The sequence below is a fragment of the Colletotrichum costaricense genome, assembly GCF_030867565.1.
Source record: "Colletotrichum costaricense strain IMI 309622 chromosome Unknown Scaffold_3.1, whole genome shotgun sequence".
In the NCBI taxonomy this organism is placed as follows: Eukaryota; Fungi; Ascomycota; class Sordariomycetes; order Glomerellales; family Glomerellaceae; genus Colletotrichum; species Colletotrichum costaricense.
In genome coordinates, this window is record NW_026848232.1 from 782,973 (window position 1) to 801,200 (window position 18,228).

The following is an 18,228-nucleotide window of genomic DNA, read 5'->3' on the forward strand; positions in this document are numbered from 1 at the left end:
AGCCATAGTGTAGATCACTATATCTGAAGATCAAACCGTTTGGCCTGGCGCGCATCAGTCCAGTCCACGAATCTGACTCCACAGCATGAACGTCTCTGCCGCAGGTTTCGGGTCGCAGAAGTAGTAGTAGAGCTACATATTACAATACTGAGACAGATATAGGGGTCCACGTCACTTTTCTTTGTTGGTAATCAAGTTTGTTTGTTTCGCTGTCTTTCAATACTGAAAGCGAAAGGTGAATCTAGTGTACAGGAAAAGACCTTGTGTGCTTCTTAGCAACACAGGAGAAACTTTTTTTGCGCAACAAATTGGCTCGTTGGCCAGCAGGAACGACAGTGTGACAGTGCCGATCCCATTCGAATAGTATTCCTCCCCAATCCAAAAGTGTACCGCTCCAATGTGCAAGCTGTGGTCTTTCCATTAAACGCCATCGCAAGCCCATTCGATGCTAGATGCGTGCCCAAAGTTCCTGAACCGCCACAATCCCAATATCGTACCATCCAACGCCTGACCAAGATCGCTCTTTCAAAAATCAAATTGGGTTGAAATCAAAGAATTATGCGTGGTGCATTAGCTCCACGGGTGGGCGAGAAGTATGCGCCATGATGGGCTTCGGCTCGATAGGACTGAACTCCATTGGCTCGTCGGTCATGTCCTCGAGGCAGATGGCAGGCAAATCGGGGCTGGTGCCGTTGACGTCAGGCTGGTAGAGCAGGGTTGAGCTCCTGCTGCGCGTTTGTCTTGAACCGTCGACGGGGCTGATGGGGGTCTCGACGCCCGTCGGGCGGTGGTGGAGCTTGGCCAGCGCATCGGCGAGGTCCTCTGCGTGCACCATCTTGTTGGGGGCGTCCTCCAGCTTCATCTCCCAGCCGTGGGGGGGCGAGGGAGGGGGAGAAATGAAGAAGAGCTTTCCGGCGTCGGGCAGGGCGAGATGGCGGTCGGTGACCTCGACGGGAGTGGGCTGGCCAAAGTAGACGCGGACGCGCTCGCCGATGACGGCTTCACCGTCCCAGACACGGCGGACGGCGATGGCGTCGTCCTCCGAGAAGAAGGAGACGACGATGCGGCGGAAGGACTTGAGTGGTGCCCATGAGTGGACTGGCGCTGTCTTGAGGATGAGGTCGCGGATGGTCTGGAGGTTGTCGGGGCGGAAGATGGAGGTGTCGTTGAGGTTTGTGAAGAGGAGGGTGTTTGTGGGTGGCGTCGGCTGGACCAGAGGCGGCAGAGACGAAAGATCGAGGGAGAGCGACTTGTTGGAGCCGGTCGAGCGTCTCGAGAAGATGGGGCGAGTATCCAACTGAGGTGATTCCATTTTGGATGGTTGTGTATGTGTATGTGGTTGAGGTGTGGGTTTTGCGGTGTGTGTGGCGAGGAGGTCGTTTTCCAGCTCTTTACTGTGTATTCTACGCAGATTGTGTAGTGATCTTATTCATCTGCAGAAGAGAGGCTTGCAATAGTGCGGTTTGTTTGTGTAGTGTTTTGGTTGTTGCTGGAGTTGGAGCGAAGAATGATCGTGGTGGTTGGCGGGAGGCGGTCTTGGTTATATGTTTGAGCGTGCCAGTGAGAGAGTGGCTTGGCCAAGCGCTACTGAGGGACTACTGGGGTCGGGCGGAGTGTGGGATGGTTGGATGGTGGACGGTGCCAGGCTTGCCAGGTGGATGGTGGATGGCTGAGTTGTTAGGTACTTAGCTTAGGTACTGCGTAGAGGGGAGGGGTGCCGTTGCCTCTGGACGTTGAGTGGGGCGCTGGAAGTGTCTGTGTGGATGAAACGGGAAGGCCACACGGACTCACGGGCCCGTTTGAAGTTTCGCCGCCCTTCTGGAGAGTGCCGTCACAGTGGTGGAGACGGCAGGCGGGCAGACGGGGAGTCTCCTACGGTCCCCTTCCTTATCCGTTCCCACGGACAACATAGTCACGTCCTATGTTGCTAGTCACGCAGTCAATTTACAGCCCAGTCGCTGCGAGCGCAGGCAGCTTCCTCCAGGCTTATTATGGGAAAAAGGTTCACAGCAAAGCAGGGCGCGTGGGTTTGCCAAGGTGCATTGGCGCGAGAAGGAGCACGTCGGGATCGGACGACGCATGTAGAACAGCGGCAAGGCACCAGCTTGTACAATCATAATGTACACAGGCTGAGAGAGATGCTATGAGATACGCAAGTTACTTTGATCGTTCGGCTCATCATTTCAACAACTCACCGGGCTGCTTATCTTGCCTCTGAGCAGAGAGACTGATAGAGGCGTGAAAGGCAAGCACTGGGCATCCAGCAGCCCAGGACCGGGACTAACACAGCTGACATGAATTGGGGCTGTGCAAGAGCAAGAGGCAATACGGATAGAGAGAAATGATACGGCAAAAGTTTTTCCTCCCACTCCAGAAGGCTTGGCATTCTTCAAGTCAGAAGTGTCCACGGGATGCTTTCCGCGACATTGCTTTGCAATATCTGCCATGCCCATACCTCAAGCTCATCCTCAACAGGACCTTGCCCTTGCTTCGCGCCGTGCTGCGGTTTGCACCTGGTGGCTCATGGGAAATGATCCACGAAAGACCTGGACCTCCATCGTCCCTCGCTGGCGTGGAGATAGATGGAACCGCTTGACACGGCAGACTATTGACGAATCGAACAGGTCCTGGTTCGTCGGCCCCGCTGGAAATCGAATTGTCGAGAATGCCATTCGCCACCCCAGCCATTCTTTACGCGCAGTTTCCGTGTTCTGGTCCCTTGGTGTCTTCCTTAACGGATGAGCTAAGACTCTTGGACGGGCTAGATTCGAGTACGTACCGTTACGGTAGCGGCTCCAGTTATCTCCGCCTCAATCGGTAATTTCCTTAGTGACGACTTTACGGTGTGCCATGAGGGCGGTGCTTGCCTTCCATTGAACCCAAACTGGCTGGCACGGCTGTTCCCTCAGGGCAGGCTCCTGTGACAGGGCAGTCTCTGAACGCAGTCTCGTTGTCGTTGTCGGCTCCAGCAGCAAACCTCTTCGCCTCCCGCAGGCCTCCCCCTGCAACAATTCTACGACGGGAGCCTCTGCTGTTCCCCCACACGCCCACGCACTATCCGAAGGACCTGAACTGAGCCCAGGTGGACGTAGTGAAGAATGACGGCACGCTCTGAAGCGAGACTTGGGCTCCAAAGCGCTGAGAATCAGTGCCCCGACCCGCTACTTGACCGCAGTTACGGCAGCCGTCGACAGCACTACGTTCGGTAGCGGCGCATCGCCATCTTCGCACCCTTCCCACCGTATCCGTCCACCATGTCCTGTGACCTCACACTCGGGTCTCTCTTATTTTCCCTTCCCGTACGTCCCTGGACACGCGAGAAACAGGCACAGCAGACAGCCACCAAGGGCTTGGGTCTCCTGTCGCTTCTGAGGTCTTGGGATGCCTCCAGTGCGTCCATTCCGAGTGGCATGCAGCCACCCGTTTCTAGAGACACCTGCATCGCGGATCTTCGAGATGCCCAGTCTGGACTCGGGCACACTCCGAATGTCAACGTTACCCTACAGATGCAGATACCAGACCTGTCGACTGTCACCATATTCATTAGTGATTCGACAACCGACACCTCGACAGCTCATCCCCCCGCTCTTGCGCTATCGCGGTTAAGCTAAAAAGACTCCAGGGATACCGAGTCAAACCCCCACAGCGTTCAGTCCCTAGCCAAGGGTCCATGGAGTGATGGGGGCTGTGCAGCAAATGTTGTGTTCACAAGACAAGCTCAGTCTTAATCACTCACTGTATCTACAACACTTGGAGTTTACGGTTCGATAATAGGCTTGGGGGCGGCGCCTCCTTGGACCACTTGCGATGCTATCAAACCAAGGTTCGCGCTTCTATCCGAAATTTCTTCTGACCATGTTGTCGGCAGGTTGCAGTGTAATCTGAAAGACCGAAGCTTGTGTTCCTGGTCTTGGCTGAGCAACGCCTCCAACCCCCGGCATCATATCATCTGGGGCTGGGGCTTGGCTTTGGAGGGGAGTTCACCCATGATGCGAGCCCGCCGCCCCTCTCAACGAACCGCAGCGATGGCGGCGCCAACTCAGCAGAAAACCTGCCTTGATCTAGGAGTTCATGCTATGACATACCGGCCGGATGAATAGGGGCAAGGCATTCCGTCACCCCGTGCGAGATTGATCGCGGGATGGGGTCCCGAAAAGCCTCAGTCACGGCTCGCCTTCGAAGCTTGAACTTTGCTATGCCAGCTCAGCCCGCGCCGGCACACGAGTCGGCCTACGAATTTTGTCTTCGCTCAGCCAGCTCTGCGCCAAATTGCACCGAGTCTCAGCCCCTTCCCTACGCCGCTGGTCAGAGACATTTACCAGTGCACACGCTCGTCTGATCCTTAGCAGAGGGACAATCAGCCACAATGGATATCGAGGTTCTATCCGCAGAGCCCAGAGGACAGCAGACGAACAAGATGGAATTTGCCTTCAGCATTCAACACGGCCCGGCCGCTGATCGTTGCAACGGCAGCAGCACCCATTCTGTGACCATGTTCGCCAATGTTTCAACCCGATCGCCCCGACACGCCGCAGAAACGCTCCCCTCTCTCTCTGATTGACACGGAAGATTACGGTCCTGCTGTACGGTCAGCAAATATCCTTCTGGCGATCTGGAAACGAGGCTGTGCAAAACACCAAGACTTTCCACCTGCCAGATTGATGTTTCGTGCTGCAATCGGCTTCCCCAGACACCGTTCTAGGCCAAGACATGCATGCTCTTTTTCTGCATTCCGCTGCACCTCCGACACTCTGTCTTTTCACTGGCGCCATTCCAGATAATACCGGCTGCCGATTGCCTAGTTGGGCAAGTTGCACCTATAGCAAAGAGTCTTCGTTTCTCAACTCGCTTGCACGACAGTCAACGATCGACCAAGTCGTCTCCTACGGCCCCGAAAGAGCACTTTTGCAACTGCTGACCTGCAGGGCCTCAAGTTCATGGTTCCGACCGTAACCTTAGGTACCGTTTGTTGCGATCCTGCGGCACCAGGACGTCTATAGAGTAGTGTACTCATAAGCTTGATATGCCTTGCACCTTATCTCCAGAAAGAACGGGGGCTTCCTTGCACCAAAGACATTGTCTGCTCAGAGAGATTACCGCTTGATAAACTTTGCTGCCGAGTCGGACCTGAAGCGATGGCAAACTCATCTCATCCGTTCGGACAACATTACAAGGAACTCGCTTGCGAGAGGGGGAAATCAGCATTGAGGAAAATTTTTGCAACAATCACAGCTTGGTCTGATGCAACGAACGACGAGAGCTCGACAAGGGTACGTGGGCTGTGTAGTTTAACCGTCTAACAATCGAGCAAAACATCTCTCCCCTCCACCACCATTGGTACTGTAGGCCGGCTCAAGTCTCATGTTTTTTGTGACAATGCGAGCGCGAGGATTGGCTAGAAATCTTTTGTGAAGAAAAGAAGAAGAAAGCCTTGAAACTGACTTTTTGCACGACCGTCCCAAGTTTCTTGGTGATGGGACGACGGGTCGATGGTCTACTCCATCTTCCCGAAAACTTATGCGCTCGTGCTGCTGCGCGCGAGCTTTATGTGTGAAGGTTTTGCGCATGATACAACCGATCTGCAACCCCGGCGTCACTGCTTCAGAATTTTATTTTCTTGCTTCATTCCCGAACCGGCGGAGTTGAGCTCCCGCAATCAGAGCAAGCATATTTACAATCGTCTGGGCAGCAGCAGCAGCAGCAGCAAAATCTTCTCTTCCTTTGTTCCGAGATGCTCGGACGCTTGACAGAGCGGTCCATGATCCACTGCTGACTTTCAACGGTTCTCTACTGCTGCTTTTTTTTCTCTTCTTCCCGTTGGTCTGATGTTTCGTATGCATACATCACACGGTTGCTTCAGAATCATAGCTTCCGAGGAACACAGCACATCACATCTGCAAGACGACGGGATCAAAGGAAATCCCGAGTTCCCGTAACTTTTCACCCTGAAGTTCTAGTATTTTGATTCATGGCTCTACTCAGCCTTCACAAACGCCAAGCTTGAGCTCAGTCCGTCCTTTTTTTGGGGTGGTTCTTGATAGTACAATGTAGCTGATATGATACACGACCGTGACGGCCTCTTCTTCTACACAGGCACATGGCCAGGGCGCAAGCTAAAAGCTTAGCAGCACCCGTCTCACGACAACCCCTCAGGCAGAGACGTATAACTTACGCCGGGGTTCGAGTACGCTAGAATGATGCCATGCAGTCATGATGGCATGCCGAATGTGGACTTACTCACCGCCATCGGATTGAGAAGCCCTCGTCCCATCTTCAAGATGAGGGAATAACAAGTTGTTGGCAGCACAGCCCCCTTTTACCCCTCAAACTATGCCAAACGTTGAACAACTGCTTGCACAGTGTTTGTTTGCCTTTTCTTTCTTCTGTCTTCCCTTACCGGATCTCGACGCCTAGCTTTTCGACCAATTTCCGGGTCACCTCGCTGTGCAGCTCATTGGTCTCCTCGTTGGTCAGGGTCCGCTCGAGACTTCGGTAGTTGATGCGGTAGCACATGCTACGTCGCCCCGTCTTGGGGTGCGTGAACTCGTCCACCAGCCGGACGTCCTCGGCCCGCTCGCCGGCGATGTCGCGGACCAGCTCCATGAAATCGTTTTCGTGGAAGTCCTGCGTGTTGGCCTTCGTGTTGCCGCCTGCTGCCGAGGAGGTGCTCCCGAGCCAAAAGGAGACGTCCTTGGGGCAGGCCGGGTGCTTTGAAAAGGGCACGAAGCGCTTCATGCTATCGAGCTGGTCCGAGACGCCCCGGAACTGGCTCAGGAACCGCTCGTCCTTGGACCAGAAGAGGCGGATGTCGGGGATCTGGAAGAGGAGCATGGCGATGCGCTCGAGGCCGATGCCAAAGGCCCAGCCGACCTGCTGCGGCACGCCGGCGTTGATGGCGATGTCCTGCTTTACCACGCCGCAGCCCAGCACCTCTAGCCAGTCGCCTGCATAGTAGACCTCGAGCTCCCACGAGGGGCTCGTGAAGGGGAAGTACGCCTCGACCCAGCGGACACGCAGGGGTTCGTCCTTGTAATCCGGGTCCGCCTTCGCCGCGGCGGCTTTCGCTCTCGTGAAGATCTCGACCACCATGTTCTCGAGCGAGCGCTTCAGGTGGGCGCCGATGGCCTCGGCCTCGGCGGGGGAGTGGTGACCTTCCTGTAGGGGGTTCCGCTCCGCATCGTAGGCCGGGTGCGGGTCCTCGACTTTCACGTTGTGCTTCGGCAGCCTGTCGAGGTCCTCCCAGACGGCGGCGGCGATGTCGCCGTTAGGCACCTTTGTCCTGTCCCACATGCGGGCGCCTTCCATCTGGTGGAAGACGGGGTAGTGGCTCCTGTCGATGGCGTCGCGGCGGTAGACGTCTGCGCTGATGAGGTAGCCCTCGCTCAGGTTCTTTTGGAAAGTCTGCGCCTGGTGGGCGCTCGTGTGCGTGCGGAGGAGGGTGTCCTTGTTGAAGTAGTAGGTGTCTGATTTCGCGCGGCCGGGGTGGTCCAAGGGGAACCCGAGCGAATCAAAGTTCTGGTGCGTCGTGACGACGGGGTCAAAGGTGTTGTGGTACTTGTATGTTGGCGCCGGGAACTGCGACTCGATGATTTGCCGCGTGATGTAGACGGGGTGATCTTTTTGGAGGTGAAGCTTGCGCGAGGCGGCGTCGAGGACGTTTGTCGGGACGTTGAACCAGGTGTCTGTCGGTATCGTTTGGCCGTTGACCTCGACGGTCTTTTTCTGGTCTAGGGTTCTTGAAATCGTCGAGGGTTCTGTGATATTTGTTTGTTTAGGTTAAAGGGATCACCAAGGACCAATTGATTGTGATCTAACCTGAGGAGTAGCTGCGCCGGCTACCGCTCATCGACAATGAAGCGATGGCCTGCCATTGTCGGGGAGCTCTCGCGGCGCAGGTGGCGCCACGGAAGCAACTTTGCAATTGCCTACCGGCTAATCTTGGGACGAGCATTTTGAAGTTGTGAACGCCCTTGTCCGTATGCAAAGGCCCTTTTTCTATGTGCTCATCACAGGCGTAGAGCTCCGATGTAGTGTTGCGACAAGAGCTGCCGTTAGGAAAAGGGAGCTTTCGCAGCAGTTGGTCGAAAAAGTGTCGATTGCCAGAAGTCTAACAAAAGCTACGGGATGCACGGGCCAAGCCAATTGGCATTGCGACCCGGGGCGGGCACACGGCGCCAGACCCTGCCGACTCCCCCCGGAGCAAGGGTCCGGAGACGCCCTTCATTAGCGCATGGCACCCTGGCTTCGCTGCAGGCCCAATGACGCACCAAAAAAATCGAAGCAACAGGTTCTGTTGTTGACTGTTGGTGGTGGTGGTTCCCTCTGAAAGGGGACTTGATCAATCAGCAAATCTCCTTTTTTTCTTTCGTTCCCTTGAGCCGACTCGAAGCGCGTCCCTCGTTCAGCCGAATCGGTGATAATTAAGGTAAAAAAAAAAGATAACGACAAAAAAAAAGTTCGCGATAAACCGAGCCGATCTCCAATTCCTCGGCTTCTTCCATTCCTCCCACCACCTGCATACCCCAAAGCAGCGACAAAAAAAAAAGGCCTCCTGCACGACCACACCATCCTCTCCCCCGAAGTCGGCTTTATAACAAAAAAAGACGTCACTCGACCGCAACGACCGAAAAGTGACGTCCCAGCAACACACGCTACTCAGCTGATAGTTGCCGACACGAGAGAGAGGGGAACCAGGCAATCTTGGACATAACTCACGTTAAATCCGACAAAGGTCGTCCGTTTGTGCTTCTTTACTTACGGATCCTTTGCCATTTTCGCGACGCAGTGTTCAATTGCGCCGCAACGGGATGAGCTTATCATAGGGAACTGCGCAACACCCTGCAACGATGCAGTCCGCCGCCGCCGCCAACATGGTCACCAGTAAATCGGCCGACGAGCCGTCCGGGCCGTCGTCGTCGTCGTCGCAGCCCTCGCCGTTGAAGTTGGGCCAGGTCGAGGGGGCTCAGGAGAAGCAGCAGTCGAAAGCGCAACCGACGGCTACGGCGACGACGCCGGCGCCTCAAAAGCAGAAGAAGACGGCGGAACCATCGCTGAGGTATCCTTTTTGGTTCGGAGGCAGCGCCAGTAGTATGGCCGCCTGCGTGACCCATCCCCTGGATTTGGGTAAGTTCTACCAACCTTGATCTCGAGATATGGCGCGCGAGAGAGCCTGCGATATTACAAACATCGGAGTGAGCCAAGAGCTGACAATGTCTCACAGTTAAGGTAATGCGCTCCCACTTCTACAACACACCAGCGAATGAAACCCTCGATTCATGGTAGCAAACTCAAGCTCTCTTAAGAGCCGTAGCAAACAACGACACAAATACGTCGCTCCCAAAGCAAGGACTTACTTACTTACACAATGCCACCCTCCTCTAGGTCCGCCTCCAGGTCCGCCGCCCCGACGCGCCAAAGAACATGGTCGGCACCTTCACCCACATCATCCGCAACCACGGCGTGACAGGCCTCTACAACGGCCTCTCGGCCTCCCTCCTCCGCCAGATGACCTACTCCACCGTCCGCTTCGGCGCCTACGAGGAGATGAAGATCCGCGCCACCCGCGCAAACGACGGCAAACCCCCCTCCTTCCCCGTCCTCGTCGCCATGGCCTCGGCCGCGGGCTTCGTCGGCGGCATCTCGGGAAACGCCGCCGACGTCCTCAACGTCCGCATGCAGCAGGACGCCGCCCTCCCCGCCGCCGAGCGCCGTAACTACAGCCACGCCCTCGAGGGCATGCTCCGCATGGCGCGAGAGGAAGGCATCATGAGCTGGTTCAGGGGCGTCCTCCCCAACAGCATGCGCGCTGCGGCCATGACGGCCTCGCAGCTCGCGTCGTACGATACCTTCAAGGGTATGCTCATCCGCCACACGCCCATGGGGGATAACCTGACGACGCACTTTACGGCCTCGTTCCTCGCTGGTGTGATGGCCGCCACGGTGACGAGCCCCATTGATGTCATCAAGACGCGGGTCATGTCGGCGAGCACCCAGGAGGGGCTGGCGCATACCCTGGCCAAGATTTACAAGGCTGAGGGTCTTGGGTGGATGTTCAAGGGCTGGGTGCCCAGTTTCCTCCGCCTCGGACCGTACGTTCTTGTCCCTCTCCCCGCTTGCTTGCGTGATGGACATCTTGTATACACTTTACTAACCCCCGCCTAGACAAACAATCTGTACATTTGTCTTCCTAGAGATGCACCGCAAGGTCTATAGAAAGGTTGCTGATATCGGCAACGGTGAAGATGCGTCCATCAAGGGGTAATAGACACACAAAAAAGGCTTGTGTTGTGTTATAGAATGAGCGTTAAAATACCTAGATAGACTGGCGCTGCATCATCATCACTAGTACCATCTTGGCATGTTTGGAGGCGTTGGAAAAAGAGGCAACTCTGCTGCATTTGACAGGAGTAATGGAGGGTATACACAGGAAAGAAAGATATGGTTGATTTTCTTTGCAGCATTTTCACGTTCGCTTCGTGTGAGGTTTGTGTGTGAGTTGTATTACAGATGTCCGGTAGAAGAGCTGCCTTCTCGGCCGAAATCGAATCCCGCCCACCTCTCTTTGCCCGAGTGTTTGACAGGCTGTTATCTTATTTTATGATTGCTCTACCGCCGTCATCCCCTGTCACGGGTGTCTATAAGCCAAGCCATAAGCCAAGCCAGTCAGAGAGCAGGTCTAGCCGTCAGAACGCTGAGAAACCTACCCCCTCTTGCCGCTGCGGAGTGCATCTTGTTGTGCGTATTGATTCCGTTTCGCGTGTCGTCAGGCAAACTCCACCTCCACCGAGCTGAATCAATGTAGCCAGCTGATGGCCAAGCTAGCTTCTTTGCAAAAATTCGCAAACTCCATTACCACCCCCATGTCTCAAAGTGGTTTTCATACATGAACGCCTTTTTATGATTTCGTGTTCGTTGTTCTCTCTCAGTTCCATCCAGACTGTCCGGAGGCGCCATAAGGTGTCGTTGTGGTGTAGGGTGTCGTTGCGTTGCCTCCCCACGCGGTCTGGTTGCCGCCATTGAAAGGAGTGGTATAGCCTTGATCTTGCCAGGGGTTGCCGCCGTCCATATCCAAGTTGGGACTGCGAGGTCCATCAAAGTCGCCCATGCCATCGTCGTCTGCCTCGCCTGTGAGGATGTGGAGCGTGAGGGCCAACTTCTCCTGCAAGATCTTGATTCCTTCCTGGATAATCTGATCCGGCTCCAGACTGCCTACGCCTTCGACCTCAAAGTAAAACTTGCCGGGAACTGCGTCGTAGTCGAAAGCTTCGCCCTCTTGTGGGGGGTCCTCCATCTTGGCATATTTGCTCTCGGGCCTTTGCTACCATTAGCGACTCTCATCTTTCAAGGAACATGTCAATCCAGTCACTCACCATTCGGCCTTCGCATCTTCTTCGAACCACATGTCCAGATGGTGTAGCTTGTTATGAGGGTCGTATTCAAACCCAACAGCAGACGTTGGCATCCATTTTGCATGCTCCTTTGCAATACCCTTCTTCGCGATGCATGATACCTTAAGCTCCTGCCCTTTGCGCAGCTTCGCAATCAAAGAGCCTTGTCCTTCAGGGTCGAGGATTACAGGGTTTCCTACGGTGCCGTTCTGTCTGAAGCTGTCGACAATGAGGTCGCTGGCGTAGACTTTCATGGTCTCGTCTGATGAGCATCGCGCATGCAGCGTAAGCTTTACGCTGCAGTTGTCGCAATACTGCTCGCAGTCGCAGTCTCGGGTGTAAAGCAAGCTGTTGACGTCCTTGGACTGGAGGGGAATCAGACCCAGGCGATGGGCAATGAACTCGTCAGCGAGGACAGATGTGTTGGCCTCGATTTCGACCAGGTCGATGGCGATCACAGGGACTTCAGCCTGGATAACGCGACGCAGCGAGTTGGCGAAGGAAAGGTCGCAGTTCGATAGATCAAAGTTGACGTGGATGTTATCAGCCTAACGATGCGCCGGGCTGTCAGTTTGAAATGCCACTAGCTAAGTGGATTTTGGGAAGTAATACCCCTGAGATCTTGATCGATGGTCCTCCGGACTCGCCATCCAACAGCATCGGCTCGTAATCCATCGCGCCGCCGTTCCCCTTTCAGTTGTAGCTCGGCCAAAGGTTCTGAGATGCAATCCTGATGATAGTGCGGCAAACGTGTTCAATTTCGTATGTACGTGAAGCAAGAGCGCCTTGGCAATCGTAATTATCGTGGGTCGCAGGTGGACTGAATGGTGGAAGATGGCAATTGTGTCACGGTGGAGGGGAGGCTGAATGGATATTTTTGCGACCAGAGCCAGAGTGAACCCTGCCGCCTCAGGTGCCACTGAATTACCAATTGGAAGGTGCGGCGACTGTGCCTGGCGCCTGCTGAGAGCGCGTTGGCCTTGCCTTGGCGCTAGTGTTATCGATAAAGCTCTGAGCGGTCCCTCGATTCATCCGCCCCCGGATGGAGCTATCTGGAATCTTATGATTGGGCGCGAACTTTCCCGCATGGCCGGGGGGTCAAGGGACGGCAATTCGTCACTTGGGGCCATTCCGATAAAATTTCATTTTCTTCTAAAAGCTTCTCCGTACACGCGACCAGTCCCTACATCGCCTCCTCGATTCCAACCACGTTTTCGTCCGCCCGAGTCTTTCACACAACACCACAACCGCCAAAATGTTCAGACAAGCCATTGCTACCTCTTCCCGCGCAGTGCGCACCGGCATGCGCACCCAGACTCCCAAGTCTGTTTTCCAAAATCAGTTCCAGAGCTCCCCTGCCTTCAGGATACGAGCCGCGCAACCCGCCGTTGCGAGATGGTACAGCGACGCCAAGGAGACGACCGAGGCCACCAAGGAGGGCGAGAAGCCTGCTGATGATGCCGAGTCTGCCCTGAAGAAGCAGTTGGAGACCAAGGAGAAGGAGGCTGCTGACTGGAAGGTTCGTTCGCATTCTGTCCCCCGATCTCGGACACCGAGGATCGAGACCCAATTCTAACATGCAGCTCTCCAGGACAAGTGCCTTCGCACCATCGCCGACTTCCGTAACCTCCAGGACCGCACACAACGCGAGGTCAAGCAGGCGCGCGACTTCGCCCTGCAGAAGTTCTCCAAGGACCTCATTGACAGCATCGACAACCTCGACCGCGCCCTCTCCATGGTGCCCCAGGAGAAGCTCAAGGTCGAGGAGAAGTCGGGCGATCTCAAGGATCTCGCCAACCTGTACGAGGGTCTCAAGATGACCGACGACATCCTCATGTCGACGCTGAAGAAGCACGGCATCGAGCGCTTCGACCCCGAGGGCGAGAAGTTCAACCCCAACGAGCACGACGCCACCTTCATGGCACCTCAGCCCGACAAGGAGGACAACACCGTCTTCCACGTCCAGCAGAAGGGCTTCAAGCTCAACGGCCGCGTGATGCGCGCTGCCAAGGTCGGCGTCGTCAAGAACGCTTAAGAGGCCGATGTCTCGACATCCTACATCACAATTCCGATCTCTACAAAGATCTTGTTCTAAAAAATCATGGGGCTGGTCGGCTCACCGCTGGAGGCGTCGGCAACCTACCAGCCCCCCTTGTACCATTATGTTCTACGATATTCTCTCGATTCCCGGAACAGCGAACTGGGCGTTCCGGTCGGTGTATAATGCTCCTCTCATGATGTGACAATAGCATGGCGGAAAAAAATGTAAGGGGGCCGCAAATGGGAAGGCCTTTTTGCTGGATGAAAAGAAGAAACGGATAGAATCTGGATACGTTTGTGTATACATAGACCCCGAATAGGGGTTTCGGGGTCTAATGATTCTTCTCAAAGCTCTGGTACAATTTAATCATACCGTCTAGGGGATTTCAATCTCCCTGTGTCTTAATCACACGCGCACAATCACATCCCGGTCTTTGCAATCACAACCGATTAAGGTTGAACGTAATATTTTGGCACTACCTATTTCCACTAATGTCGTAAGGCCGCACTCGGCTCCTAGGCCAACCCAACATCTTCCCGTAATCTCGACATAGAGCATCGTACTCAAACAATGGACACATCATGACCCAAATCATCGTTCGTAGAAAGCAATCTGGAAAAGGGGGACAAGATCGGAAGAGTTCGTCAAGAACTGTGCGTTCCCCCAACCTGCGACGTGGTGTTAGTCAATGGTCCCACTCGACACTGATGATGGTAGCTTGGCAGTACCTAATTGTTTGCTCATAACAAACTTGTCAAAAGACTGAGAGGCCAGGACTCGAAGATCCAAAGCCATCATAGTCGTCGAGAAAAGTCGAGTCGTCACCAATCGCCCTAGCCATATAGCTTTGTCCTCGTATTCTCGTAAGCCCGGTGAACTCACCACAATCCAAGTCCTAGAACTTATCCATCAGCAACAGGCAATAAAGAGCCACGCTGAACATACCAATGTAGAAGCGAGAATGTCACAAGAACAGCTGACTGTGTCATAGTCCAGTTCCCACTGCAAACTCATTCCAGACTTCAACCAGAAAGGTCCAAGGCCGCCATCTTGTCCCGGAAGTTCTGCGAGACAGCCCGACGAACCTCATCGGGACTCGACAAGTTGGCTCTCGAGCACTCTTCCATGATCCGGGTCTTGCAACGAACCAGCTCCTTCTTCATCTTCTCATTCTCATCCTCGGCGTCCCTGAGGGAGTGGAACTTGGCCTGAACCTCGTACCGCAAGTCGTGCAAGTGCGCAGACACACGGCGCAACACCCGCTTCTCATGCTTCTGGCGCTTGGCGAGCTCCTCGGCCGCCTTCCTCTCCTCTTCGGCGCGTTCCTCAGCAGCTTTACGCTCTCGCTCAGCAAGCTCCTCGGCGGCCTTGCGTTCCTTCTCGGCGAGCTCTTCCGCTGCGATCCTCTCCTTCTCAGCACGCTCCCACGCGGCCTTGCGCTCCCAGGCCTCTCTGAGCTCCCGCGCTGCACGCTCGCGATCGGCGCGTTCTTGGGCGGCCCTCTGCGCCAGGACGTGGTCGACAGACAGGCGCATCTCGCGAAGCTCCTTCTGGGCTTGACCGACGTCGACGCGCAGGACGGCGTTCTCGCGGGTGACCTCCTCGTCTCGGGTTTTCCAGCGGAGGATGGTCTTCTGGCGCTGCGTGATGAGTTCGGCCGCGCTCGTCGCCTCGACGCCGGCGACCTTGCGAGCACCGGGGGTGTTGAGGATCGTCTCGATGTCGGAGTGGGTGTAGTGCTGGGCCCAGGGGCCGCTGGGCTCGGTAGTGGTGGTCGAATCCTCAGTGGCAGCTTTGGGAGGCGCGATCGGGGGGTCGCCTTGTTCATGATACTCAATCTTGCGGAAGTTGCGTGCGACTTCGGGGTTCATGCGATCGAAGAGGCCGAACCACCAGTTGCGCATCTTGTGCTGGAAGGTCACGCCTATGCTAGAGTCAGTGTCTTTATACCTTTGAGAGGGTCATTGCTGTGCTTGTTACCAGCAGGCAGGTAGATGATGGAAGGTTCGGAGTCAAGAGAGTAGCAGGGCGTGAGATAGCCATTGTCGTTGATGTCTCTCTGGGTCTCGAACTCCATGAGGAGACGGTCAGGGGCTTTCTCTTTAGGAGGGCCATCGTCCATGGAAGTCTCGGGACGCATACGCTGAGCCTAAAACCTATTCAGCCATGGGTTGCTTAGAACGAAGATGCAGTAAAACTTACATCATCGGCCATGAAGACCTTTCCGTCAGTGTTCTGCTCAGCACATCCCTCGGCCAGAAGGCGGAAAGTACAAGGGGAGATTCTTCCAGTCTCGGGATCACCCTCGTCGTCCGAGATACCGTAGTCCTCGACTAGCATGTGTCAGTATTGGTGCGAATTATGACTTGAGCCAGACTTACCAAAGTTGCGGTCCGGGTCGTAAGGCAGTTTGTAGGGGAGCAGCCCCTTGAAAGAGGACTCAGGGGTCTTGGTGATCGGAGGGAGGTAATCCTCGAATCTGAAATCTTCGAAATCGGGCGCGATGTGGAGATATTTGGGGCGAGGGACATTGTAGGCTCCCTTCCTGTCCGCAGTATCCGGAGCGTACTCAGCAGACAACAGGTGGGTGTCATCGAGCATCCTAGACACAGTCCGTCATCAGGCCGAACGAAGCAACTGGTCACACGAAAACTCACTTGACGTAGTCATCCTTCTCTCGCTTCACATCAGCCCTCAAGCCCGAAGTCGCGGCTCCCTTGATAGGAGATGGCTGCGTCTTGGAAGTACTGGTAGAATTGTGGTTAGGATGATGACGAGTAGGAGGGCACATCCTCGGACGGAGACTCACTTCTGGGGTTCGCCGCATGCAAAGCCGCCACCGTCGACAGCCCTTTCCTTTCCCTTGCCCTCAGGCTTCTCGTCGTGCTCGCTGCGAGCGAAGCCGCCGCCATCGGCAGCTCTTCCTTTTCCCTTGACGTCTGGCTTCTCATCATGTTGGCAAGAAGGGCCGTCAACCGCAACCTTGGTAGCATCTCTCTTCGCTCTTAGAGCAGACTCAAAAGCCTTCACCTCCATCCAATATCGCAGCGGGTCGCTCGCATCCCGCATGGAGCCGCGTACAGCATCGTAGGCCTTCATCATGGAGTCTGTCATGAACCACTCCTTCGCGAAAGGGTGACCGGCCGAGCAGCCAGGGAGCTGAGGGCTAGGCTCATCGGCACCGTAGTCGACCAGCTTGCTTTGAAAGATGGACCAGTCCTTGGTCGTGGGGATTCCTTCTATCTTGATGCTGGGATCAGGAACTAGGATAAGTCGGTTAGTTACGACATTCATATGAGGGAAAGAGCTAACAGAAAATTCTACGAGGCCCAGGCAGGGAGTAGGTAGATGATGTCAGTGAGAGCAGAAAGGTATCTCATTGAAACCAGAATGTGCTATCTAAGACCCTAGTGGAAGCAGCAGAACAACGCGGAGCACTTGATACCTTCATGGACCGAACGCGAGTACGACTCCGAATCGGTGCTGATGCTCACTTCCCAGAGGTTGACACCGGCATAGCGGGCATGGTCAAAAACGACCGTCTCCGGGCCTGTGTTCAAGAAGTTAGAGAAAGAGTTGAGAAGATGACAATTCAAAGACTCACTCGAAGAACGGTTGAACTCGTGCAAGTTGTTGTCTTGCTCCCAGTTGCCGTACAAGACCGTGTCGTGGGTGAGGGCTCCATTGTCCTGGCCGTGGGGTCCGACATTGGAGTTCATCATCTCGAACTCGTCGAGATCGTAGATGTCCTCGTGGTCTTCACTGAGGAAGCCCTGTTCATCGTACATGTTGGCAGCGTAGATGTCGTGGGACGACTCGCGCGACTCGCGAGACGCCTCTTCGATGATGGAAAGGCGATGGGGATTGTGATCTTCGAGGGTACCCGCGGTGTCGATATTGTTTGCTATTTTTCTTCGTCAGGAATACGGTTCATACTTGCGCTGAAAGCAGCCCAAAGATCGATGAGCAGGTCGGATGACTTACCAGACTTGGAGCGCGAGTGCTGGCCGCGGTCACGTCGAGAAGACATTCTCGACAGGCGCTTAAGAGTAGTGAAGCTCTTTGACTTCTTGAGAGAGAAGGCTGCCTTCGATACCAGACCTGCGATGAAGATAATGAGCAACTGTGAAGCGATGAAAAAATGTTGGTAACGAGGATCCGAGTATGGGAAGGAAGGGCAATCAGGTGTTCTCGAGTATTTCCGAAGAAACAAACGCCTCAAACACTCGAGATTGGAAGATGGATGAAGCTCAGCAGGACTCGATTGGAAGAAAAAAGAGGAAGGATCGGAAAATGAATGAACAGAGGGTGGTTGGGGCGAGAGATCGTGAGATCAGGAAGGTAAAGCGTCTAGGGTTGGAGGAGATATTCACCCTTCAAGGCCTTTGCGGCAATCCGGAACGTCTTCTTGGACCCGGGCTTCTTTTGATCCTTCTCATTCATCATCTTGAAGCTTGAAGCCCCTCCGACGACTAAGCGGGATGATCCAAAGCGCTCGACATCATGGACGGCCGGTTGGACGTAAGCGTTGTAACTGATAGGAATCATTTGATATGGCAGACTGCGCAACGAACGTTTTGGATTAGCTTCGTGCTTTTGGAAGGCGAGGTAACAAAACGAAGCCATCAAGAGGTACTCACTTCAAACTTGGAATGCTGAAAAATGAGGGACTCGGAGCTTGGTTGGGTGCCTTTCAAGTTTTGTGTATGGTTGACATTACCCCTTGTACTGATGGTGATGAGTGTGTTCGGGGGATTCTGGCAAAGGTTCAAGAACAACCTATTTTGGCAGGAAGCTCTC

At 54.8% G+C, this 18,228-nt stretch overlaps 9 protein-coding genes across 9 annotated transcripts; 5 read left to right on the forward strand and 4 right to left on the reverse strand.

Moving 5' to 3' along the window:
• Positions 1-556: 556 nt before the first annotated feature.
• CCOS01_03075 (calcipressin) lies at positions 557-1,312 on the reverse strand (the record flags this gene model as incomplete). The annotated part of the gene is made up of 1 exon (XM_060451261.1): positions 557-1,312. The coding sequence occupies one exon, from the start codon at positions 1,310-1,312 to the stop codon at positions 557-559; it is 756 nt and encodes a 251-aa protein (XP_060317526.1).
• A 1,211-nt stretch (positions 1,313-2,523) lies between these two features.
• On the forward strand, positions 2,524-2,742 carry CCOS01_03076 (uncharacterized protein; the record flags this gene model as incomplete). The annotated part of the gene is made up of 1 exon (XM_060451262.1): positions 2,524-2,742. One exon carries the CDS (start codon positions 2,524-2,526, stop codon positions 2,740-2,742), a length of 219 nt encoding a protein of 72 aa, XP_060317527.1.
• A 512-nt stretch (positions 2,743-3,254) lies between these two features.
• On the forward strand, positions 3,255-3,611 carry CCOS01_03077 (uncharacterized protein; the record flags this gene model as incomplete). The annotated part of the gene is made up of 1 exon (XM_060451263.1): positions 3,255-3,611. The coding sequence occupies one exon, from the start codon at positions 3,255-3,257 to the stop codon at positions 3,609-3,611; it is 357 nt and encodes a 118-aa protein (XP_060317528.1).
• A 755-nt stretch (positions 3,612-4,366) lies between these two features.
• CCOS01_03078 (uncharacterized protein) lies at positions 4,367-4,662 on the forward strand (the record flags this gene model as incomplete). The annotated part of the gene is made up of 2 exons (XM_060451264.1): positions 4,367-4,504; positions 4,570-4,662. The coding sequence occupies 2 exons, from the start codon at positions 4,367-4,369 to the stop codon at positions 4,660-4,662; spliced, it is 231 nt and encodes a 76-aa protein (XP_060317529.1).
• Positions 4,663-6,393: 1,731 nt separating this feature from the next.
• Positions 6,394-7,951, reverse strand: CCOS01_03079 (phenylalanyl-tRNA synthetase; the record flags this gene model as incomplete). The annotated part of the gene is made up of 2 exons (XM_060451265.1): positions 6,394-7,754; positions 7,816-7,951. 2 exons carry the CDS (start codon positions 7,949-7,951, stop codon positions 6,394-6,396), a joined length of 1,497 nt encoding a protein of 498 aa, XP_060317530.1.
• An 895-nt stretch (positions 7,952-8,846) lies between these two features.
• On the forward strand, positions 8,847-10,261 carry CCOS01_03080 (uncharacterized protein; the record flags this gene model as incomplete). Its single annotated transcript, XM_060451266.1, has 4 exons — positions 8,847-9,123; positions 9,169-9,191; positions 9,382-10,088; positions 10,162-10,261. 4 exons carry the CDS (start codon positions 8,847-8,849, stop codon positions 10,259-10,261), a joined length of 1,107 nt encoding a protein of 368 aa, XP_060317531.1.
• Positions 10,262-10,921: 660 nt separating this feature from the next.
• On the reverse strand, positions 10,922-12,062 carry CCOS01_03081 (RNA polymerase Rpb3/RpoA insert domain-containing protein; the record flags this gene model as incomplete). The annotated part of the gene is made up of 3 exons (XM_060451267.1): positions 10,922-11,312; positions 11,370-11,935; positions 12,000-12,062. The coding sequence occupies 3 exons, from the start codon at positions 12,060-12,062 to the stop codon at positions 10,922-10,924; spliced, it is 1,020 nt and encodes a 339-aa protein (XP_060317532.1).
• Positions 12,063-12,642: 580 nt separating this feature from the next.
• CCOS01_03082 (GrpE protein) lies at positions 12,643-13,422 on the forward strand (the record flags this gene model as incomplete). The annotated part of the gene is made up of 2 exons (XM_060451268.1): positions 12,643-12,906; positions 12,979-13,422. The coding sequence occupies 2 exons, from the start codon at positions 12,643-12,645 to the stop codon at positions 13,420-13,422; spliced, it is 708 nt and encodes a 235-aa protein (XP_060317533.1).
• Positions 13,423-14,450: 1,028 nt separating this feature from the next.
• On the reverse strand, positions 14,451-17,976 carry CCOS01_03083 (uncharacterized protein; the record flags this gene model as incomplete). Its single annotated transcript, XM_060451269.1, has 10 exons — positions 14,451-15,352; positions 15,409-15,577; positions 15,631-15,761; positions 15,810-16,030; positions 16,086-16,175; positions 16,238-16,691; positions 16,874-16,978; positions 17,033-17,332; positions 17,413-17,529; positions 17,802-17,976. The coding sequence occupies 10 exons, from the start codon at positions 17,974-17,976 to the stop codon at positions 14,451-14,453; spliced, it is 2,664 nt and encodes an 887-aa protein (XP_060317534.1).
• Positions 17,977-18,228: the final 252 nt, after the last annotated feature.